Raw genomic sequence first — 26,686 nt, 5'->3', positions numbered from 1 at the left:
GAATGGCTACATTTTGGTTGAGACATCTCCTAAGTTTGCTTTCACAGGAGTTTTTTCATTATGTGTGAATTATTTGCTCTTGGATTCCTTCCTAGCAAAAGAGAGTCACAAAATCTAAGAGCATCTACAGGCTCTACAGTAATACATGCTAATACAATGCTAATACACAGAACAGCAGCACTTCAGAAATTTCATTTCTTCATTGCAATGGTCTGACAGTATATTAATACCTACATATTTATCCTATCTTTTATTTCAGAAATATTAATAACAGTTTATATGTCCAGAAAGCACCCTTATAATCATAGAGGTCTCAAGCATAGTATAGACTATAGTTTAAGCAGTGATTTCTAAATTTGGCCCAATATTTTGTAGCGAACTTCCTTTTAGAAAGACTTCTCTTATTGATTTAAACCCCAAATAAATATACCAGTACCCCTTACTATTTTTTAAATGCTTATTCACATCTGATATTAAAAAGTACACCTTACATCTTATTTGTATTGAATAATACAAATTGAACACTATTGAAATTGTTTCCCTTAAACTACTGACTTCAGTTTATAAACACTGAAACTTGTAATCCCCAACCACTGCTACAGAGCTCTGCATTTGAAAAACCACTTAATGAAAATGCATATTCATTATGAACAACACACTATATTTCAACAAAAGTATGCTTTTAATCTAATAAGAATCTTTTTTTAAAATTAGCATCAACACATCTATAATTTTGTTTGCATTTTTACATTTTAAAATCTTGAACTAGATATCATGACTAAGTTAAAAGGTTCTACTAACAAGCCTTTGCATTAAAAGCACCGCTGAAATAAAACTTTCTTTCCTGGACATTTTTAACATTCTTTAAATTTGTGCTCAGAATCAATGCAAATATCTGATGTTCACGTGAAGTAAAAAGAAAAAAAAAAAGTCATATAGTCCAATGACTTCTATAGTACTTATAGGAGTAAGTTAAATACATGAGTATACACACAAAGGTGCAGAGGTCCTCCGTATTATAAAGAGCTTTTAACCTTTTTTTTTCAGAGTTTTTGAAATGTTCTAAATTCATGATAGTAGGCATCACTGTGGAAACATACTGGTCCTTGCTCTGAGGAGCATATTTGTCTCAGCTCTCCAAGAGCTGACTGTTATAAGCAAAATGAAATCAGCTTCAGACTCAGAAGAGATTCAATATCACACCTATTTGGTAACTGTACCATATAAAAATAGCTAATGAACTCAGCCTTGACCACAGTTCACACCCCAGCTGGCATGAGACAATAAATATCAGTGGGCAAAAACGAGGCAGCGCGAGGTCTTCCTACTCCAAGCCTTGTTGGCAGCCTGAGAGACAACCTTCCTGTGCATTTAATCCTTTGCTAAATCCCATGAGATTCATGGAAGTATTCACTGTTTTTTCCAGTTTCAAGCACATACAGAAGTCCCTATTTCTTGCCCAGGACTTCTTTCCAGAATTAAAATCTAAACTGTCTCCTGTGGAATAAAAATAATTTGTACAAGTAGGGGAACAAGAGGAAGTGTTTAGCGTACAAGCATCTCCCTTGTAACATAGGGATGGTACCTATCCCTAGCTCCAGACAGCAGCCTCCTTGGGACCCCCTTTGCCAACTCTCATAACTACTTAGTTCACTCCAGAAGTATTAAAGTATAATGGTGGTTTCAAATATGTGACAACATTACTTAGACAATCCATGAAAAAATTATATTGTCTGTAAATTACTTAGGCTTCTTTGTAACTGTTTCTGGCATTTTTTGTCATAATACCTTAAAAGCACCCCTATGAGAGATGTTATTGCTTGAATTGGCCACAAGAATAAGAAATCTGAATGGAATACAACTCCTTCAAGCTTATCAGCGAATCTGTGCCACACTGGTTAAGGAAGCAAGGTTGGCTATGTAACTTTTGTCCACTGTATGGTACATATGCTTTGGGGCAGGTACAAAACCCAGTTCTACAGAAGATTTCTTCTTTCCCCTCCCCCCCCCCCCGCTGTAGCTAGTGAGCTTCCTACAGGAGGTTTAAAAAGTGCCTCAACTAATTGACTGAAGAAGAAACCCCTCAAGAGCTACTAGAGATAAAGAAGTCCCTCTTCCAACAATCACTGGAGGGTCAGGCAGCATACCAGGAAAGCACCACTGTATGCTTACTGCTCCGAGATACCTCCTTAAACTATAGAGAAAAAAACATATAATTAAAGCTGAAGAATATCATACTGATTAGCACCACTGAGAGAAACTAAAATGGTCCTTCACTACAAATCCCTAAAAATTACACTGTTCTTTATCAGGTACTAATTCATACAAATATTAAAAACTGCAGGAATAATTTTCAAGCTTTTGCAATATTAATATACCTACCATCTGATTTTGTAATTTTTCAAACATTACTTTGAAGCTCCTGTAGCCAATTATCTAGTGTTATTATTAATTACAGCTTGCAGCTTGAAATACAGTGTTATCAATAGAGTTCAGCTGCATAAATATAAAAGTAAAACTTAAAATTGAATTAAACTGTTTCCCCTTTGTGATGGTATGTTAGAATATTAGTAGTTGTGAAAATTAATTTGTTAAGCTTGAAACTAGTCTTTAAAGCAGAAATATCTCTGGGAAAAAGGTTACACTTCATGTATTGTATTTCTTCAGTCTTCAGGTTGCAAGATTTTTTAATCTTCTATTAAATAACATCTTGGGGGGGGCAAAAAAAAGAAAGTCTATTCGTCAGCTTACTTAACGAGATACAAAAAGCTTTAGTTTTATATCAAAGGTATAGAAATATTACTGCAGCAACTGTGAATTAATCTTAACAGCAATCCATCTTATTTATTTCTAAATTATCAATTAATAATCTAAGTGGAGAGGAAAGGTTACACAACCTTGTTTTATTTTCCTTCTCAACTCTCCCTCCCCACTTCCCACTAAACTTTCACTTTATCCATTGAAAGTTTTAGACGTCCGAAAGATATTAAAGGTAAGAAGTAATCCAATAATTTGGAGAAAAGCAGAGATACAATGCACAACTGTAGACACACAAAAAATTGACAAGAGACAAAGATGACCTAAGAACTTCCTCAAAGAAATGTCACAGACCATTCTCTACGTAACTAGCTATGTTGAAGTCTGAAACAATTTAAATAAAGCTACTGTAGCATTCATTCAGTATATGTGTTCATTACAATCAGGTATCTAGTTATCAATGTGACTGTAATGGTAAAATATATCAAGGATCATAAAGTAACTCCCTTCCCTTCTCAGAAAAATGCTATTAACTGCAATATACCAGGATAAAGGGAGTAGGTAAAACTACAAAACACTGTTCCTAAAAACAAGCATTCAAGGGTACACGCTAATATTAAGTACACCGTTCTCTTCTGGGGTAAAGCTGCTACGAAGTTATGTCATTTTGGCTCAGTCAAAGATGTGGTCCTAAATCCTCTTTGCTGTCTTCTTTACACCTCTGGCAAGACATGTAAAACCGACTTACAAGGAAAAAAGGGGCAAGCAATGATGAAGTTTCTCACTTATTCTTAATGATCAACTACAGTTCCCTGCCTTTATCATTTTTACCTCCTCTTCTGATAGTTTCGTAAGTGTTTCACTGCCAGTACCTATCAGTGCTTGTGTCAATTTTTCGTTTACGGCTAGTGGGGATAAAATCTGTCACGTGGCATTTCATATACTATTTGTGGATTTGTTACATTTTCCAGTACAAACATTGCACTAACTGAGTAAGTATTGTGACCCCAAAGAGATTTTTCTGAACCAAATGTTTTTGTATTCTGTAAAAAAGTGAAAAGGATCCCATGATTTTCTCTCTGATGGTAACTTCATTTGGTATCTAATAGCAGGGGGAATGAACCATTAAAAGAAGTCTGATTAGAGACTTTCCAACATTTATTTTGTCAAACATCATTAAGAGCAAAGTAAATAGAAGAGCAATATTCAGCATGACAGTTTAATGAGGACTTGGTAAAATGTGCTTCCTTCTTTTCCCCTTGTTAGTTTCTCTCGGTGAGTCAAGTTTCTCTCAGTTTAATGCTTAAACTCTTAAGCATTATCATTTTATATTAATTAATTCCTTTGGCCAATGTACCAAAATGACTTGATCACAATGCCAAAATGATTATAGTGATATCATTGATTAACTTTTTAATGGGAGTAGAAAATTCCATAAATTTAATCATTGTCTTCAAACAGTAATGCATGGAAGAGTGCATTGGAATAAGTACCATTCCCTATTCTCCTTACAATGATTGTCATGTAAAATATTTAATTTTCAGCTATGCTTTGTCCCAGACAGGATCTTTGTCATTAAAATGAGAGCAGATTCTGATATGTAATATATTCTGTGACATGTCAGGGTGGCACCACTTTGACCTTTTCAGTATTCCACATTTCATTTGGGATCCTGTTCCTTCCTTTCCGCTTCTGTTACTGATCAAGAAATAGAAGTTGAACAGAGGGCCAGTCAAACTGGAAATTAGAGCAAAGAGTCAAGCTCACAACAAACAAGTACCTGAAATTATAAATACATGAAATTAATCTCTATTTTTAAAATATTTAAAAGCCTACTCCTTCTTAATCCTTAACTGACTGGAGAAAACGTCAAAAAAAACAAACAAAAAAAACCCCCAAACAAAACAAAAAAATCCCAAGTTTTCCAATTTATATTTTCAAAACTGTTATCTCACATGTCCTCTCAGGCACTGAACTTTTTTCAGAAATTAATATATCAATTTCTTTCACATCCTTTCCTCAAATTTATTGCTTTCCATTATGCTTATCTTCACATTCATTTTGCTTCCAGTTGTTGGTTACTTATCTAAAACAGGGTGTAAAGTACTCAGAAAGGAGTTGAGCTGTCCTATGCATTTGTATGTCAGCAGCACAGGGGGAGCAATGTCCTGATGAGGTTCTCTTAACACACAGTTTATTAACATAGAGCTGGTAAGTTTTGCTCTTCTGTGTGCATGGATAGCAATTCACATCCACAGCTTGCTGATGATTTTTATAAACCTGCCTAGACTCTATAGTCTCAGACCTCATAGCTTGATGCTATTCAAACTTTCCATTTTAAAAGAATTTCCAGCCCTATGGTTCAGGTGAAAAGTCTGAGGACAGTGGATAATAGAATCAGGCTGGAAGGGACGTTAAGAAATCATCCAATCCACCTCCCAACCCCAAGGAAAAACTCAGTACGCTTATGTAATGCCTGGGTAGGTGTTTGTCTAATGCATTCTCCCCGATCCTCAGCAATGGAGGCTCAAAAATGTCCCCAAGCAAGCTGGTCTAATGCTTTAATGTCTTAACCACTAAAAGGGTCTTTCTCCAAATCTAAACAAAATCATGCTAGAGATTAATTCCATTACTTCTGTTCACATACACTGTATTTGGATGAACAAGTGGTCCTCTACCCTTCTGTAAAAGCCATTGTCTATTTGAAAACATTATTTTCCAACACCTTCCCTTCTTAGTCAACTCTTCTTCAGGCTAACAAACCACCTTGCTCAGTCACTCGTCACAGATCACCTTTTCAAGATTTGTGGTTGTCTTTGTTCTCACTTAAGGAGTCCCTCACCTTTTCTGAAGTGAGGGTCAAAACCTGTACTGAGTCAAAATGAAGTTTCATAACTGCCAGGAAAATTGGAGGACTACTCAAATTAATTTACAGATGGTATGCCCATCTGCATGTTCCAGTAAAACATGAGGAATATAGGCAGGTTATAACTTAATTTGGACTAGATGACCTGTAAAGATCCCTTCCAATCCAAAGCATTCTATGATTCTATGATAATTTACTACCATGCTCAGATCATTTTTTGAGATAGTATTTTCTGACCAGTCTTTCTGTATTCCTCATTGTACAGATCCTTCTTGCTGAAGCACAATGCCTTGCATTTGTCTCTTAAATTGCATACTATTTTTTCAGACCATATCTTCAGTTTTGGGCTCTAAGAATCTCTTCCAATACACTCCTAGTCCTTCCCAGCCTAAAGTCACCTCCAGATTTTATGAGCATATCCTTCATTCCAAGTCCATCTGGACTAAACATGAAAATATTGGCTAGTACATGATCCAGCATAAACACATGCCAAATACCACACAACACATTCTTCCTTTTAAACAGAAAACATTGCTAATTACACTCTGAGCAAAGTTTTCTAAATAGGTCTGCATCCAGCCTATGATATTTTCACCTAGATCACAATTCCCAAATTTGCTCAGGAGAATACTGTATGAGACAGCTGAGATAACACTACTAAATTCAAGAGACATGACATCAAGTGCTTCTTCTCCAGCTATAAAACTGTTATCCTGTCAAAGAAAATTATTAGATGGCTTTGATACTATTTGTTCTTGACAATTCTGCACTGGCTATTGATCATGTCCCTGTGGTTACATAAGATTTACCTGATTATTTATTTCAACATTTTTCTAGGAATTAAAAATTACTTGTCTGTCTTGCCTCTCCTCTGCTTTCTTTCTTCAGAACCATTCAAGTCTGTGGTATGCATAATAGTCGGTAAATTGCTATGAGTACAGAGGTTACCAAAATCAAGTGCTCTAGTAGAGAATGTAAATCATAAAGGGGAAAAAGAGAAAAAAAAAAAAAAAAAAAACCACAACTCACCACTTTTTATGCTTCTTGGTATTACACAGATCTTGTAATGTTTAGGACACCCACTCATGATTTTAATTGCTTTGGATTAACAATCCTATTAATAATATTTAATTAATTAATCCTATTAATATTATTTTTTTACCAAATGGCAATGATCTTTTTTTATTCTAGGATCGATCAAGATCCAACTGACACAAACTTAAGTCACTGTGATTATAATGAAATCACAGTAGTTGTTCTTGCACCCATCTGAAGAACTCCCATATTTCTGGAAATGGGAAACAGTGAAAAAGTCCTGAGCACTTTATTTGTCTAATTTCAGGACTCAGCAGAACTAGCTGGGCTGCAGATGGTTTCAAGAAAAAGTGATTTTCAGCCAATGAACTACTCAGTGAATGTGTGGGGCAGCCAATCTGTTCTCTGCTGTATTTGACACAATAGATAAACCATCTCTTTTAGATATGAACTGTGGAAGAATTATCCATGCCTTTGCTAACTCCAGATCAAACCATTATATTGTAGTCAGCCTTGGCTCTCCCATGAAGACATCTAGGATCTGACAGCACTGATTAGAAGCTAGAAACAGAATATTTGTTAGTTAACCAATCAAGCATATTATACACACAGGTTCCTAATGGCAGGAATCACTGCGTTTTTGTCTTACTGACAGATTGTGAGTAATCAGTAACCTTTATGGCTCAAGCATAAGTACCTGAGACACACATGCACCTTCCTATATGATTGAGATAGTCCCTATATTCACATGTGGTTATTGAAAATGGAAGATATTGTATTTTCTCACACAAGCTGACTTGAAAGAACCAGAGTTCATAGATACATGCCCTGAAAGTTGAATCCAGCAGATTAATCCAGGCTTTCTGAGGAAGGACAGGAAGGCTGTTTGCAATTTTTAAAATTTTTTTTGAAAGGATATTATTTTGTGTCATTTAACACTGCATTTATGAAAGACCAGTTCTGCCTGCTTTCAAACCACCTGCTACTCATCATCTTATTCCTTGGTGTCCAAAACCTACTGCTCCTGAGAAATAGCCATTTTTTTCAGGCCAGAAATAACTATGGAAGTGTGAAAAAAAAAAAAGATCAAAGGGACTTAAATATACTTCCATAATAATGCCTGTATTTATATAGCACATTTCATCCTGGAGGAAAAACAACAAGGGTATGTCTTTGTACTTCACAGATTTTTTGTTGTTTTTCAAATTCATCAAATTAAAAACCCTAGATTTATCAGTGCTGGAACATGGAAAATGATGTCTCATTGAATTATGATTTTCCTAAGCTAAATTAATCGCTTCTCCTCAAATCTGGCTGTAATTCAGCTGATGGTTGCTTTTTGCCCCTAATTCATCAAGGAGCTCCCCCTTTCCAAACGGGGCAAGAGACATACATTTTTTGCCTCTCTCAGGAGCTCTTCTTAAATTACTGCCAGAACTGTCACCTTGGCAGATGCGCGAGCAGCAAAATCATCCATAAACCCCTCCACCTGAGTCCAGGTAACATGCTTGCAGGTGTTCTGATCACACTGCGTAGACCTAGGCAGAGCTCAGTGATGCTCTGTAACCCAGCAGCTAGAAATACAAAACCTGATAAACATACACTCACCAATTTCTCTGGAGATCTGGGTGAACGCCTCCACGCCGCTCTCTCCGTAGTTGCCTTCGGAAGCCAGTGTTGACACGTAGTTCCACCCAAGGGCTGTCACGATGTCAACCATGGCCTGTGCTTGGTAGGAGTCTGGTGGGACTACTCGAGAGAAGAAGTCATACCTGGTGTTATCGCTCAGTTCTGGAGCTGTAGATGCATAGCTGATTTGAGGTATCTGCAAATAGAATGACAAGTCATTCAAGCCAATCTAATACCATTTTACACTATATACTTGTATGTTTGAAAGGCTTAAAATATGTTACGCACAAGCATTGCACAGAACTGAATATCTTGTTTTAATTAAATCAACTGATCAGAAAGCATCTCAGATTTTGTAAAATGTCAGTCAAGTCTTATTGTATAACACTCTCACCGAGAAATAATGCATTCTGCTTTTCTCCAGATGTCATGATCCTTGACATGTAAGTGTAACAACTTCTTTTTTGATCCTGGCTCTGATAGGAACAGGTGAAGAAAAAGAAGAAAAAAAAAAAAGGAGGAATTCTTACTATTACTACAGAAGATGAAAAGGTCAGTTTTGATGACTGTGATTCTTAAAAATGCTACACTTAAATTTGACAAGTAAAATGTAGATTATTTCCATTTCATTGTCTTGTTTATTTATGTACATGCAAGTCTGCTTTCCCATTTTATTCCTATTTTTCAAGCTTTCTCTGTCATAGAGTTTTCATTTTCCAGTTTTAATATGGTGTTGTGCATGATTTAAGAATATGGAGACTATGTAGTTAATACCAAAAGCTACCTGATGAAAAAACACACACACACAAAAAAAAATCTGGATACAATATACACATAGAGAAGGAGAAAGGTTACAAGGATGGTAATCTTTGTAGAAATCACCACAATATTCTTCGTAGAAACAAAAAAACAACAAAAAAACCCCACTAAATAACTGAAATATAGGTTTAAAATAAATTACTATTTGCACAGGAAAAAAAAATCTAGGGTGATATTCTATTAACTCTTATCTTAAATAAATGGTTTGGCAATGTCCAGAATAAGCTGTCTGTAAGCAATATTCAATTATTCTGAAGACTATTTTGGTGCAAGAAAGTTTAATTAACATTTATTATAACTTAAAAGGGGAATTATTTTCTTATTTAAAATGGTAAAACTGATGAAAGAGTCACTAGCTTGAAATGAAAGATACTCCAGATATTGCATTGCATTTGTAATCTATATTAATAACAGGTGCTTAATTCACATCTTACAAAACATAAAACAGTATTCAAGAGAGGAATCTGAACAGAGTTCCTAAATTGATTCTGCTGAGAACCAAATTTAGCAGTCCCAGATAACGGGTGATCTGGTAAATGCTCACTGTCATATTAGATGTTATAGTAGAAGGTTTCAGTGCAACTCTTAGCTCCTGTACAGTGCTTTCTCATCAGCACAAACTAAAAAAGGGATTTGAGGCAAATATAAGGGATTCAAGGAGTCTGGTCATTAACCATACCTGCAAAGACAGCCTAGACTCTTACAGCTTGAAAAAATGGTTTATAGCCTAAGGGATGACAAAGTCATTTCTCAGTCAGAATAAAACAAAATAAACTCTTATGTATCTTGGCTATATTCTTCTTTAAGAATTTTCTACTTGTGGAAACACCTCAGAATAAATAACCTGAAATGTTGTAATAATAACAACCAGAGAGAACAGAAAAAAAGGGAAGGGAGGATCACAGAAAAAGTAAGCTAAAGGTTACATCTCATGGAAATCAGTATTCCTAACACAGCAAAGATCCACCAAGTAAAAATAAAGGATAAATTGTCCTTACAAAACTTGCCTTGTATAAATTCCCTTTCTCTCAGAAAATGTTTGAAACATCTTTATCTCTTTACAGACAAGAGATTTGGGCCTGTAATAACACAATTATGCGCATTTAGAGCACATATCATTCCCTTTCTAAATTTGCTCTATTACTCTCAAAACCAGTCATCTTTTTCCAACCTCTGTGATTTTACTCATTTTGCTCCTCGGTGTGCCATTTCACAAATACTATGGCATTGTTGCTTTACTGAAAGTTATTTCATCAATAACGTTCATAAAATCAACACCAGTAAGAGATCTTTTAGACTGATACTTTGTCATTGAAAATCTTGAAGTCTAGACCACAGAGTGATATCCATTAACTTTCTCAGTTCCTGTTTCTCTTCAGGCATGAGATGAATAACAAATCCTAGATGTGTGTTTGTAGGAGAGACATTGGTACAACACTGCAATGAGATGTTTCAGATCAATAGAGATATTTTATGTATGATGAACATCACTTATTTGGGGCCTTGGAAAATGCAGAGAAGAGATGCTACTTTCCTACTTTTCAGCTCTTTGTAGTTCAGCTTCTTCCCTAGAGTTATTTCTAATAACAGTGGAAGAAAACAGAAGGTAAATACAGTCCAAACCCAATACCCTGAAATCATTTGGCATACCTAGTAGGCTTAAATCACCACTGTTTTATAACTTCTGCCAAGTTTTCATTAGCATGAAAGAATAATACGCCATGTAAAAGTAGGGAGAAAGACACTCTCTAAATAGCAATACATCCCTAAGATTTGAGAAAAATGGTTCATGCAACAGAATATGTAGATAATTTCCATATTTCTTTTTGTATACATCACTCATGGTTATAGACAACACTTTACATTCAAGAATTTTCTCCCCAAAACTGCAGATCTCCCGCCCAGAAATACCTCACAGATTTCCTTCTGCGAAAGCATTTTATGTGAAAGTAAACAGAAACTTCTTTCCTTGCCTGCTTTTAAATGCACATTTGTATACAGGGGGGCACTGAAAAATAACTTTAAAATTTGAGGATTTGGGGTGTGTTCCAACAGTTACACAGTTACTGAGAAGACTCGGAACAACACTCAAAGAAATTGTTTGGCATGAGAACAAATTGTTAGGATTCAGTGGTTCAATAATCCATGGATGAAAAATATATACATTAAAGTGTAACAACTCTAGTTATGGACTGTAGGTTTAATAAACCATTTTACATGTCCCCAAGTACATTTTACAAGATAGAGCATAATGCTGCCTAAGCAAGGGAATTGTTATGCTCTATCAATTCAGTAATATGTGTTTTTAAATTCTCTAAATACAGACTGTATTTATACTTTAAGTTCCACTGGCCCCTGAAACATAAACTGCATTTTGAAAGAGACCTGTAAAGGAGTTTCATATTTCTCATTCTAGATTTCTCAATCTAAATTTTCAAAATTAAATACAATGTGTGTAACATTTATGTTGTATTTAAGTGCTATATAGCACTGTTAATAGCATACTTCCTTTTCTTTGGGGGAAAGAAAGGAAAAAAAACAAAACAATGGATTATATAACTACATTTGAATCTGTTGTCACTCAACAGCTGTCACATTCACTGACAATGGCTAAAAGCATTCATGTTTGAATGTTCATTGATATATATTTTCTATTCTTTCCTATCCTGTGGTTTGGCCACTGCCTCCCATTAACCTATAATCTGCTGATAAACTCTTGACTTCTAGTGGGTGACAGACTTGAACTCTGAAATTATTATACAGAGGAATTCATAGAAGCCTTATTTTAATGACTGTTTTAAGCTTGAGCTATCTATTAAATGTTTGAAAACAAACCTAGTGTGGTGGCTTGAAACAAAATCCAGTTTTAGTTATGTATTGGTCTTAATCCTGGTGCATACTGAACTACTGCTGAAACTACCAGCAATCCTTCAGTCCTGTAATGTAAGTCAGTGGTGGCTTCATCTCATTCTGCTATCCAGTCACTGGCATTGGAAAATGATTCTGCATGCTTAAAAAAATAAAACTATTTGGAACAAAAAAAAGAAAAAGAAAACAATTGCTGAGAAATAAGTAACAGGCTAAGCCTTCAAGATACATTCAAGCCAAAATCAGCAGTCGAGAATAGTCTCTGTTTTTTCTGGATCTTTTTGTATACACCTCCAAGCTGATTTAAAATCTGTCTCTAAAGGTCTCCCCTTCCCAGGGGATTACAGAAGATGGAGCAGTTACTTTCAGAACTAACTGACCACAAAGCGTGACTGTGGCAGAACTTCAAAGGGGGAACAATATCTGTACGAGATATCCACCAAGCGTTACTACAGAACAGACTGCTACTCCCTGATGGAGAAGGTGTGGACAACTTCACAAGTGCTAAAGGCAGCTAATGTAACTTTTCATTTATTTCAGCCAAGTGGTAAACCACTGTCAGTCCCCTGTACACTGAAAATAAAAGCCACCCTCCACTCCCAAATCCAGGACTATTCATAGGGAAGCATTACCCTGGATCTGTTTGGTGGGTCTAGTGCTGGGATCCAAATCCAAAAACAGAGGTGTTATACTGAGGATGGTAGAGGAAACTATGTGACCTAGGTTTGCCCTTCCAGTAAAGCATCTTCACCACAGCAGGCAGCTCTTAGTATGCCTTCTCTTCAATGACATGCTGTCCAAGTTTTGGACGGAAGTTCACTGGAACCATTTTTATTGAGCTTTCAAATCCATTTGCATGCTGCATTTGTCAATGTAAAGTATCAGCTGGCCATTTCAAATGCCATCTTCCTTTATACAGCCTTTCAGCTGAAAGCATGATTTGGGAGCAGAGTAGCAGACAGTGAAATAAGCTAAGCTCATAAGAAAAAAGACCTGAGAAAGGAATCACGAGTAATTTTGAACATTACTGATTATGAGTTACAGCAGTAACTGTGCTGTACAGTCACCCAGCATAACGGGCTTAAATCACTCGCATCTTCAGTTTCGCTACCCACTCAGTCCTATCACTACTAACTTTAACATATCAACTAGCATTTTATTTCCCTTTTCCATTCTCTCATCACTGAGCAGTCATTTTTTGAGGAATATTAGCAATAGCACATTAAAAATAGTAATAATTGTAGCTAACAAATTGGAGTCAATAAACTTTAGGTTAGTGATTGCTCAATATCAACTGGCATTTTACCACCAACTAATAAAGCTTGCAAAGGAGTAAAAGTGCTTGAAATAAAATTTGACTGTGGAAACACATTTTCAACCTGGTGACTTTTTTGAATTTTAAACGTCTATCATTAATCATTAATAGCCCTGTCTTTTCAAGATTTTTATTCCCTCTTCTGTACAGCAAGAAAGAGTTCTTTGTGAGTAGAAAAAACTTGCAGCGGTGAAATGAATCCTCAGGGCTTAGATATTGAACAGTTGCTGGATGAGAGCTGAGGTCACTATATTTTAGCTATTAGTCACATTTGTAAATTGCCATCAAGCCAGAGCATCATCTTAGCCTGCTTTCACTTCTGAAAAAACATGTCAGCCTGCAGTACAGTAGTGCTAAAGTCATTCAGGATAGACATTCAAGATTCAAAAGAGTTTGATGAGGCTTAATAACATCTCACACTATACCAAACAAGATTTAAAATCTTCTTTTTTGTTACTAACTCTAGGAGGAGATGAAACGCACCCTGAAACTGCCCATTTCTCTCCACTGACTATAAAGGGAGCCTGTGAGATTAATTCAACTTTTATACACACTATGTAGAACAATACTATAAACAGCTACATGTCTTCTGCTGAATCTCACAATCCCACTCATTTTGGCTACACATGACTATTAAGACATCTGTGCACAGCTAATGATCAGCTCCCTTCTGCAATGTCATCTTTCCACCTATGACAAAAACTGAATAGGTCACCCATGCCATCATTAGGGACCTCATTTCATTCATTTTCAGAATAAACCAACATTAAATCATCCTGGGAAGATATAACACATTAAGACTCAGTAATGCCTCTGGAGATGTGAGATGCCCCGTTCAATGCTCAGAGCAGCTGAGCAGGGTGACACCTTGCCAACTCCATCAGCTAGACCTGATGTTGTGGAAAAGTTTCAGCATATGAAGTTTTCTGATTCAGCCTCTTTCTATGGATTTCATCATGAGGAGGAGCGATCTGTGACAATATATATTCCCAGTAGATGTATATATGTATTCACATATATATGTATGTGTATATAAACACATGTAATTCTAAACTATATTTATTTAGATGTATACACTTAATGCTCTCTCTGTATGTTAAGGACACTCAACCACAGTATTTATCATGTGTTCAGCAATGTAGCTTGTTCAGGAATTACCGCAGATTTCCACTCCCCCCAAAAAAATATGTTCCTATCAGCTAAAGCAAGAAAAAACAGGTATGCTTTTCACGTAGTTGAATGCAATTTAAAATGTATTTAGTTCAAAAAAGTTTAGTAGAATTTAAAAGCTTTGGAAAGGGAAAGAACAAAAGTATAATCTGAAAGCTAAACTGCCATTAGCTGATTTCACTTGGAAGGCAGGAATTTTTTTAAGTTCATTTGAATTATTCCAAGTCATTCTATTTGCAGTAAATATAGAAGTTCCTGTCAAGGGTGCTTGCAATTCATACAGCTAATGACGAGGAGCTAATGATAAGGTAGTTTCAAATCTTTTGAAAGTTCCCTATATGTTTGTATAGGTTTTGTGCAAAGATACGGTCTTTGTGATAAAACGCAACATAGCTATTGCTATTTTTTTCCCCCCAACACAGGGACAGAAGTGATCCATCACACCTAAATGTTTCTGAGCTGGGATGGTTAAATTATTTTCCTCTTTCTTCTCACTTCCTATTACTCTTTCACTGGCTTTACTTTACTTCTGTTGCCATCAGTTACCTTCTGAAGACATATTCCTGAGCAGAATATATGTTCAGTGAGCTGCACTGATCTTTTCATGAGAAAGGGACGTAGCTGAGAATCAATGCAGCCTGGTTTGTTGCCAACAAAATTATTTCTGCAACCATCATAGGTTGGTCTGGTATGTGAAAAATTACAGAGGCAGATGCAATCGCTAGTCCAGGGGAAATATGGGGATAAAATCAAACATGCAAATCCTCCTTCATTACTGATTTTCTCTTTTTTTTCCTCAACTAGAAACACAGTAATTATCTATCACACCTATTTCTGAGGTTATGTCTGGTGGTCAAATGGACTAGCAACTATGGTATTCTGAATAAACTGAATTACCCTAGAAAAAGTAATTTCTTATAGTTAATACATGTAATTGTATAGTATCAGATTATGGGATGAAAAAATATTAAAGCTCCATTGCACTGCATTCTATCCTCACCAGCCAGAAAATATCTTTCATAAAGTCTAACCAGATGTGCTACAGCAAGCATATTTCAGTTTGTCACCTGCTGTGCTGCCCTGGTAGAACAGGATGCAACAAAGGAGGAATGTGTTTAATATAAAGTGTTCAAATTTGAGAATTAGTTTCCTTCCAGTGGGTTGAAGTAGGTCAGGGACTCATTAGAAGTCATTACTTTTAATTACACACAAGGGATACTATAGAAGAAAATAGTAATAATAATAATAATGTGATATCACAATCTCAAATCCCATAATAGATGCAGCATCTACAAAACAAATTCACCACTCTGGAAAGTATGGGTTTCTGTGCTGTGTGATGCACTTCAGGGCAAAAACATTAAAAGGATATTTATGCATTACGAACATTCTTACAGCTGAAGCACATCTTATCACACTGTGCATTGCTGTGTAACTCCAGGAGGATGAGAATCCATCTAAGGACAGCTTGAACTGTCATCAATGTTCTGGGCAAGAGAGTCTATTGATAAATGTTTAACAATGGCATTTTCTCAGTAAGGGAGCTCTATTCTGGTATTTCCACATAATTTTAAATCCTGGGGTTTGCCGCTCTGAAAACCAACTACGTTAAGCAGTTGCACATTAAATTATCCACCATCTGTAGGCAGCCTCTTTCTAAATAATTTAAACCCAGCTGAGGTCCAGGCACTGAATGATAAACTGCAGAAACAGCAGATCAAATGAGTAATATTCATACTGAGATCAAATACCAAGGAGGTGGGGTGAGGGGGACCTTGAGCTTGGGAATGGTTGTTAGTTCTTCCTTCACAGTTTCTTATGTTCTCCAATCATCAGATCAAATGGGAAGCCAAGGATGGTCAGATAGCTTTAGGGACTTCTTAAACTATTAGAATTCCTTTTCTACTTTTTGGGGAAACCCACACTTAATTATGTGTATTAATATGTTAGACTTGTGTCAATCTCTGCTGAGCACAGTGTGAACTCTGATATTTCAAAGCTTTTTTAGCCCTACTTTCCTCATTAGAGCTTGTCATATCAGTGTCTGGAACTGTAATCTCTTTTGATGAGTTTGAGAAAAATATACAAAGATGCGCATTACTTTTGGTCTGAACTAACAAAGCCAACTTTTTACTATTATTCAGAAGTAATAAATTTACCTAGTAGCTCATAAAGTATTCCTCAGTCCAAATCGGGTTTCCTTTACATTCATTTACTAATTAGTACCATAGAGAGCACAGCAGGCAACTTCAGAGACTCACCTGTGGGGACATGCAGCTGTCCACAGGAATTTTTCTGATTACAGAGACCATCACTGTGGGACCATCATTAAGGGAATCCCTATGATTCACCATAGCTAGGGATTCCTTCTGCAGCCTGGGCAGTTCATATGGGATTAAACCATCATTTTAAATCCATATATTACAGACTTAGAAAAAGAGAAATGAAAGGTGTCCCTTTTTTGTGTTCAGATTATTTTTCTTAATTTCTTAAAACAACTAGGCTTGGCAGTTAAAAAATTTTACCTTGAGATTTTAACCTTAAAAGTTACAAGAAAACATTAGCCAGTCCCAAGCCATTTCTGAAAAGTTAAATGTTTCCTGTATTACCACAGTGAGATGCTAAGTCCAGCTGTTACTGGTAGAAAAGTTGACGAAAAAAGCAAAACATTTCCAATCAAAAGATTGGAAGTTACCTATGAATTAAGCTCTGAGGCCCATGGGAGTGATATCCAAGCCTTCCTTTCTATTCAAAATGTACTTTATTTTAAAAATAGTAAGGTGGTTGTGGAAAAAAGGCATCCTCCTCCACGTGGTTCCTGAACACCATATGGCAATGTCTCTTCTTTTCCATCATTACCAGATTCCCATTCTGATTTCTGACTTAAACACTATGGTTTATCACTACATCATTCCATGGATTATCTTATCAAAAGCATCATGGCAAGCAGAAAGATTAAAATCCAGGCAACCTAATTGAGAGCACAACGGTTGCCACTGGTCTGAAGACTCTCTGCAACAGCTCCTACAGAATTTTGGAAATTTGTGAAAACCTAATATTTAAAATCCATGAACTGGACAGGCACATTGGAAATGAAGAATTCACGGCGGGGGGGGGGGGGGCGGGAACGGACGACACAACACGACACAAAACAAAAATATTGATACATAAATTAATTAGGTGATCAAAGTGATTTCAAATAAAAGCAATAACCTAGTGTTTTGTTTCTTTGTGTCTAACAGCATCAGAGTCTGGAATCCTCAAAGGTACAACCTGGCTGCCAATGGGCTAATCTTACTTGGCCCTTTTGAAAATCCCAGCCTTGCAACATAAAAAATTGGATGTAAGTGCATTATCTAACATGTGGGGATTGTTCACAAGAAGGGATTGTTCACAAGAATAACTATCACAATCTCAGCCCAGAAAAAAGAAGCCTTGTAATATGGTCTCAAAAGTACATTGTACAAAGTACAAAAGTACACCTTGTCCTCTCCCTCCACCAAAATACCTATATTGAAACCTGCATGTCCAAGCACATGCAGCAATTTAGCATCCACCATTTCCACCAAGGCATTTTATATACAGTCTTTGGGGTCTTCAAGAAGTACATGGTGCTTTGGAGACTGTTCCACAGCCAAAAAGTCAGAACAGCACAAAGAGTGCTCAGTCTTTCTAACTGGACAGTAAGACCAATGAACACTGAAAATTAGAGCTTAAGGGGAAAAAAATAGCACTTTAAGTAGACTCCATAAAATACCCATAATAATACATGGTACCAAACAGAAAGGAAAACAATCAGCTTTCACAAATACCTGTGTTTCATAAATTTTGTCATTCAGATAGGATAGGTACAGCATCACAAATCATACTCAACACACACAAACAAACCACAACACAAGGAGGTAGTGCCCATGGTCAGGCATATAAGAGATACCCTTGAAGTCTAAACTCATCCGTCACTTGTTTTGACCCTGCCACCAGTCATGAGTAAAGTTTCCAAAAAGGAATAAGATTGCCCTGAAAGTCAGGAATTACAAAAGAAATTATTCTCTTTCTATATAAAAATATATTTACGTATGTATGTATAAAAGATGTACACATATGCACACATATATTCCATGCGTTGGGCCCTTTTTCTTTCCTTTCTGACAGAGTGGTTAGTGGTTTATAGTTCCCCACTGGGGAGGCTATCCAAATTTTGTTTCCAAGCTGATACTGTTACTGACTCAAATTAAACAAGAAGATGAACTTTAAGAAAACAGCTTTAAGGGAATAAGATCACTTGAAGAAACAGAAAGATCTTACAGAGGTTTCCTACCTGTACAGCAGTATATTCTTAGCTTCTCCATTTAATGGACAGAATTAGAATATTGGGGAAAGCTTTCTAAAAATAGTTCAATGCTATGTCTTATTGAACTGTTCCCTAATTCCTATATATATAGATAAGTACTTTTCCCTGGCATTTTTCCCCTTTCTTCGTATAACTCATACTTAATTTTTTTCCTCAGACATTTCAATAACTTATAGTTCCCTCCTGCTATCTTCTTGATGTTTTCTCTCTTTCCTCTGTGTGAACATCTCCTTCTTCCCAGATAGCCTTTTTCCTTCACACCTGGTTTCCCTACCTCTTCTCATTCCCTCCTCCCTTCTCAACCACAACTTGACTGAAGTGAGAAGGAAGAGTGGACAGTGATTAGTTTCTAAAGAGCTGATTTAGGATTCTCAGTCCCAGCTCTGCTTCTCCCCTTTGGCAGCCTATGGTTCAGAGATACTCAGTGTTTCCACTTGGCACAGCAGAAAGGGCAAAGGGGAACTCCTCTTCTGTGAAATAAGGCTGGACAGGGTCACTCCTCACTCCTGTCTACTGAGTAAGGCTTCCTTCCCCATAATAGGCATTTTTGCTCTCTGACTGCATTGGGAACACATCCACAAAGTCAGCAAAACCAATATTTGATATAGGAAAAAAGCTTATATTGGATGAGCATTTCACATCATTTCTGCAAATTCTCCTTTTCCCTATTTTTATTCATTGCAATTTAAGTATAAATCAGTTTGCTGTTATCACCACCATACAGCCTTGTTTGAGTGCTAGCCTTAGCCTTCCTGGCTAGTGCGATGGAGATTTCCTCCCTAGCTGTGACTCTCCAATATCTCTAAGTCCAAATACAGATGATATATAAGTCCTTTTGAAGGTTCTTAAAAGTCCTCCTCAGTTAGCTTGATCCTGTAAGTCTGGACTCACCATGAACGCCCTACTTCAGCAGCTCGGCAGGATGCTGAAAGAAGAGGGTGTGAGGAGCTTTCAGAAAGCTCAGAAAACTCCACCACTCATTTTTTCCCGTTTCAGCAATCCCAGTAACACCCCATATTTCTGACAGGATGCCAATAGTCAGAGGCAGGGCTTGCTGACAACCACTTTACACTGCCCTGTGAAGCAGCTCCCCTGCCTGCCTTCACGGCTACAGTTATCGACACACCTTTGCCACACAGCACAGCCAGGCAGTCCTTCAGCAGGCAGCCAAGGGAACCTTGGCCCTGGGGCTCCATACAAACCTTTGCTTTCACCTAAAGAGGGTGAAAATGCTCATGTCAGACCATGACATATTTCACAGAATTTAGTGTCTTTATCTGGGTAGAACAAGAAACCAGTTTGTCCTGTTCTGACCAAATATTGGGAACCTTTATATGCTTAGACTGCTGAAAATGTTTCCTCTGACCGATGCAAAACACCTGAATACAGATCTTTTTAAGACAACGCCACCTTTACCAGACAGTGTTGCAGTCCGCAGCTACTGTATGCAATGCACTGGTGTATTGATCAGTAGTCTTTGGAAATCTCCTTTTGTATACCGTGCACAAATGATTTGTATTAGGAACCAGAGTACCACTGTACCACTTCTGAATACTATAGCAGCTTTTGATGAGTGAACATCTTTTATTTTGAAATTGTCCTCCCTCAGTCTGTTGCTGCATATGTTAAAAGGCCCCATCAAAAGCAAAATTACACTAAACTAGATTTAAAAGTGTCAAGTGCATTGAATAAACATTGGAGACATCAAAAGCCTGAGTGGATGCTCCTGATGACAAGTGGTGTGGGAATGCCAGCCTGTGCTGAGCCTGATACAATTCCATTTCTATCTACTTACTGAAACTGCTTCACAAATATATTTCTGCATATCAGTGTCACCTATCCACTTCTAGGCACTGGAAGAGTTGGTTTAAAATTGCTAACTGAAAGAAATCAACATATCTTTCCATGGAATATCAATGACATCTACATCTCTTTCAAAAAAAAAACCCAACCCACACAACTTTGAAGCATTTGTTTTTGATGTCTTTAGTCTGTCTTCTCTTTCACAGTTTGTGGATCTTACTTTTTAATCATAAAGGCAACAAAGCACCGAGGTTTATTGGAACAGAATTTGCGGGCTTCGTCTGGCACTTGGGCTGCCTATGTAACATATGTTGAAGTTAAGCACCTTGGAATGGGATTCACATGATACTTCCTGAGCTAGCCAGTAGGAAATACCAAGCAAGAAATGTGTCCAAGATCACATTTCTTTGTTGCAGGTAGAACCAAGACTGCAGTTAATAGCCCAAAGCCATCTTCCACACATAAGACTGGTTCACACCAGTTCTAAAAACATGTCTGGAGAAGAGGGCAGTGTTGCCATCTCTATTTATTTTTTAAAGAAAAGCTAGTTGCCACAGAGCCCACATTTATCCACTTGCATCTTCACCCTTAGTTGGGAGCCCTTCTTTTGTGTAGGGCTGATGACCTCCCTGGAGACCCTTTCCTCTAGGTTAGGAACCAATACAGAAAGGGTTATAGCAGAAGCCAAAGCATGAAACGTGGCTCTTATGTCACCTTCAGCATGCATACAGCCTGAAGCAGATCTCACAAGGGATTGCTCTAGCATTGACAAGACTGAGATGTGCAGGACCCTCTCACCCTCCCACGGCAGCAGGACCCTGCGTGGATGAGTTGCATAAAGCTGGAGAACAAACAAGTGCAGCAGACGATTGCACAGTTCTGCAATATGTCTGAGCTGGGGCAGGGCCCAGGATCTGGTCTTCACTTCTTGCGGTACCTTTGACACTGAATAAAATATTTGCCAAACATGTAAGCAATAAGCTAACTGCCAAGGTGGCAGCCCCTGTGGGGAAAGGCAGTCACAGAACTGTAAATGCTAAGATAACTTTACTGGCCCAAATTAGACACCAGGAGTTTCACAGATCCAAGAACATCTTTACAGATCACAGACTGAGATGTCTGAATGCTACTTTAGGCACATAAGAGGGCTGTGTGAGGTCTTACTTATTTTATCTGGGCTAGGTAGTCCAAATATAACTCTTCAGATTTATGAAAACAATTATGGGGTCCAATTGAATTATGCAGCTTCCAAACAAATCTGCAAATCTACCTTGTCAGATTTCTAAAGAATTGCGATTTCACTCCCTATTAGGATAAGAGAAATTTCTGCCTGACAGAATTCCCCATATAATTGAATGAAGTTATTTTCTATACATTTGTACATCAATCAGAGTCTCATCTATTATTTCTGAGCATTTTTCCCTGCACACTTTGTAATATATATCCTTTCCACTCACTTAATTTGGCTGAGCCAGCAATTAAAATATTTTACTCAAGAGAGAGAAAAATTTTGGCTTTATATACACAGGTGTCACAACAGTCAGACTCTAACAAAAAGAGTGAATGGTTTCAAATACACTTCTCCACGTACAGAAGAGAGTTTTGTACAGAATACGCAAGAATGAAAACAGAGCTATCGTCAGTGCTTTTCCTGGTGGCCAATAGCCCCAGAGTCCCTCTACCACCTAGGGCATCAAAGTGAAGGGCACCTTCAGAGGCCAGCTCACTCTTTGCACTGCCTGATGTGCACAAGCCTCAGGGCTGGAGTCTCCGGAGCCCGCTCTGTCCTGCAGCCGACTGCGGAGCAAAACCTGATTTTCAGACACGCAGTTGGCTGCAGAAACCCAGGATCTCACGTCGGGCACTTTGCCTCGCTAGCCAGCACACAGGGAACCATAGGTGAGAACAGAGCGTGGTTCCTCACCCCAGCGCAGCCTCACAGGAGGCAGCGCCCAGCTGTAGTGCTGCAGCGGGCAGGAGAAGAACCGCTCACCCGCTGTAGCAGAGACAAAGGCTTTGCATTTTTCTTAGTACCCCAAGAATGAAACCCTGCTCGGAGCTTCTGCAGTTCAGGTGGGGTGCTAGCGCTGCTGCCCCTCTGTTCAGCGCTGGGGGATCGCAGCCAGGGGCTGCACGCAGAACCACGGTACGGCACTACGCTGTGCCAGAAGGCACCGAGCATCTTGCGACTGCATCAACAGAAAGAAGCCAGTGTTTCTGGGACACTTCATGTACGTTCCTTCTAGTCAAGGTTACATCAGTGAGAACGAGACACTAAGTGCACAGGCAGTACCATTGCTTTAAGGCCTATAGATTAAGTTATAGGGGCACAAAAAGGCTCAGCAAATACTGGTAGCTGGCTAGACAGATCATTTAAATCTTTGCACAAGAGCTAGGCCAGACACATTATACCATCACTTTTTCCACATGGTGATTTTTATTTTCCCCCTCCCACACCAGGACTGCTCGTTTCAAAGCACAAACTACTGATATTATTAGTGGTATTTTCTCAACTTTTCCTAAAAGCAAAGAAACAAACAGAAAAACCCTCTTCAGACCTCTGTTTCACAGTTTGGATGCGTACGTGTCACACAATACAGAAAGTGCTACCAAGAAGCCTTTCCGCGTGGATATTACTGGGTTGTCTCCATGCTATCATTTCACCATAGACTTTGGAAATCTCAGCTCTACAGAAGAAATTTCCAGAAAGATAATTAACAATCAGGCTCTCATGTGATGTGAGCATCAGCCTCTCCTTACCATAATTCTTGAAGCTATAAAACAAAACTAATGCATATTTCCTTTGTTCCCTAAATTGACTACTCGGAAAACATGAGGCTCAAGTCCCAAACTCTGTAAGTTCGCTATCCAAATGCTTCTTAAGGTCAAGGAAGCTTTTCACAGACGTGGAGTTTTACCTGAAAGCAGCAGTTGAAGAATCAGAATCAGATTATCAGAAATGTGATCTTCTCACACACATCTTTTTTAAAACTGTTATATACACGCCTACATATTCTCAAGAAATAAGAAGCACTTGAGATTCTTCTCACACTGCATCAATTTCCACATCTTATCTCACTTCAGCTCATACCTGCTGCAGAAATGAAATCTAAGAAAAAAAATTAACATGCTCAAACCTACCAGTTAATGATAAATTCCTGGTGTATAGTCAGAACGGGTTAATTTGTTTTATCTGTTTAGAATGCAAAAAGCAGCAAGTTAAATACTGAACTCTCTCGCAGAATGTGAAAAATATATTATCGTTTTTATTGACTGTAAACATTCGATCTAAAGAACAGTTGGAAGGTAGTCTGGAATACCTGCTTTGATTAGTCAACAGATGTTCTACAGAGTCAAAACTTACTTACTCCCTGAGTTTTGACTTTTATTGTTAACTCAAACAATAACAAAATAGAAACCTAAGCTTTTTTTCCCCAACTGACTACATCACCAGCAGCTCTCTAAAAACTATCTCTGCTTTAATACATGATTATATCTGCTTCAGGGACAGTTTCCTATATCTCGGGTAATTTCCACCTGCTTGTATGAGTCACCTGTTAGTACAGCTGCTTCTTAATGGTAGTGCCTTGCAGCTGAGATAAGAGTGAATTCAACAACTGAAGATCAAGAGGTGATTTGATAGTCTAATGCATTAGTTTCTTCCACTGACTGAAAACTTATTTCCTTGTATAAATAAAATCATGACAAGATCCAGTAGCTAAAATGAGGAAAGTAAAAAATTAGGACTAGAAATAAGATAAAGCTATTTAATGCTGAAAGTAACAAATAACTGGAAAACTATGCTGGACTCTACTTCTTGATATCTAGTGTAAGATAGCAGAGTACAGAGCCCAGACTTTAGATCAGCAGACTTCAATTTATTCAGGAAACTGTTGGGTGTGATCCTACGGCAGCTCTGAAAAGTAAAGGAGTTCAGGGAAGTTGACGGGTCTTTCAGGCAGCATCCTACAAGTGCAAGAGCAGTCCTTTCCAATATTCAGGAAGATCAGCAAACTTATTAGAAAATCTGCATGACTGAGCAGGAAACTTATGGTGTGGAGACATTAGAAGGCAATATACAGGAGGAGGATGCAGGGACCAAGTACAGGAATTTAAAAACATTGCTTGGCCAGGCAGGGAAAAGCCAAAGCTCACCTAGAGTAGAAGGGACATCAAAAGCAGCAAAAAGAACTTCTACCAATACATTCATAGCAAAATGCTGAACACGGACAATGTGGGCTCATTGCTGAATGGGGTGGGTGATTTCGTAAGAGCAGACACAGATAAGGAAGAGATACTCAATGCATTCTTTTCTCCTGTCTTCACCAACACGGTTTCTCAGGCCTCTCTGCTTAGTGAAAGGGTTCACAGAGGAAAACAACTTGCAGTGGATGAGAATCAAGTCAGGGATTACTTGTGATAAATCAACCCGTGCACGCCTATGGATGCTGTTGGGCTGCAGCCAAAGGTGCTGAGACAACTGGCCAATATCCTTGCAAGATCACTCTCTATCACCTTTGCAAGGTCACTGAGACTGGGAGAAGTGCCCCATGACAGGAAGAAAGCAAATGTTGCACCCCAGCTTCAAAAAAGGTGAAAAGGGGAACTACATCCAGATCAGCCTTGCCTCAGTCCCTGGAAAAATCATGGAGAGAGTCTTCTTAGAGTACGTCTCTGGAAACATGAAGAAGAAGATGACTGGAAGCAGTCAGCATGGATTTACCAAGAGCAATTCATGCCTGACCACCCTGATTGCTCTCTACAATTTAGTCACTGGGTCTGTGGTCAAGGAGAGAGCAGGGCATGCCTTTTACCTTGACTTTAGCTTTTGACACTGTCTTCCACAGTATTCTTGTATCCAAGTTACAACTTTACAATCTGGTGGTGAGCAACTGGACAGGTAAAAATCCAGTTGGACGATCAGGAGAGGGTCATGATTAAGGCACCATACCCCATCCGGAGGCTAGTAGCAAGTTGACTACCACAGGGGTCTATCCTGGGACCCATCCCGTTTAACATTTTTACCAGTGACCTGCAGGTCATTGAGACGATGGAGCGCACTCTCATCAAGTTTGCAGATTACACCAAACTGGGGGAAACAGTGGATATGCTGCAGGGCAGGGCTGTCATATAAAGGGACCTAGACAAGCTTGAGGAACAGGCCAACAGGATCCTCATGAAATTCAACAAGGACAAACACACATCCCTGCACCCAGGAAGGAAGAGCTCCTTGCAATGATAGAGGCTGGGAACTGATGAATGGGGAGCAGCTCTGCGGAAAAGGCCCTGGGGCTCTGGAAGACAGCGGAATGAGCCAGCATAACCCTGGCAGCAAAGAGGACCAGCAGCATCCTGGGCTGTAATAGCAGGAGTAGCACATGAAGGAAAGGGATTATCACCCTCCATTCACCACTTGTTAAGCCACATTTGGAATACTGTGTGAAGTTTTGGGTTCCCCAGTATAAGACAGATATGGATAAACCAGACCAAGTTCAGCAAAGGGCCACCATGATGGCTGGGAGCCAAAGCTCTTGCCCTGTGAGGAGAGGCTGAGGGAGCTGGGATTGTTCAGCTTGGAGCAAAGTTGGCTTGAGGAGAACTGAACAACAGCCCTCCAACATCAGAAGATGCAGCCAGACTCCACAGCCATGCATGGTGGCAGGGTGAAAGACAACAAGCAAAAGTTGGAACAAGAAAGGTTCAGACTGATACGAGGAGAAACTTTTTCACCGTAAGGACGGTCAGGCAGTGCAACAGGCTGCCTTGGGGGTTTTCAAGACCGGCTGGATAAAGACCTGAGCAACTGGTCTGATCTCATAGCTAACCTTGTTTTGAGCAGGAGGCTGGTTCATCCTACCTTACTGGTGACAGGACTGAGCTTTGAGTTAACTTGTTCTCAGCGCTCTCTGTAGTTCATGAAGAGAGAGACGAACCTCCACTGGGTAATTCACATCTAACTGGACTGATAAACCTCTGCTGGAGACCTATTTGTCTCCAGCGACTGCAGAGAGAGCTTAGATTAAAGTCACAGCCTCAATAATATTCAGATATCTTTCTGTATACCAAAGAACCA

General features: G+C 38.4%; 1 protein-coding gene across 1 annotated transcript in view; it reads right to left on the bottom strand.

The window, feature by feature from the left end:
* Positions 1 to 26,686, bottom strand: part of GRM8 (glutamate metabotropic receptor 8) — a 341,574-nt gene that overhangs the window by 271,954 nt on the left and 42,934 nt on the right. Inside the window, exon 2 of the mRNA XM_072868969.1 lies at positions 8,267 to 8,483. Within this exon, the coding sequence (XP_072725070.1) occupies positions 8,267 to 8,483 (217 nt within the window). The remainder of the gene's footprint in view (positions 1 to 8,266; positions 8,484 to 26,686) is intronic.

Source organism: Ciconia boyciana, chromosome 1 (assembly GCF_034638445.1).
Source record: "Ciconia boyciana chromosome 1, ASM3463844v1, whole genome shotgun sequence".
Lineage (NCBI taxonomy): Eukaryota > Metazoa > Chordata > Aves > Ciconiiformes > Ciconiidae > Ciconia > Ciconia boyciana.
This window is presented reverse-complemented; position numbering and strand designations above follow the sequence as displayed.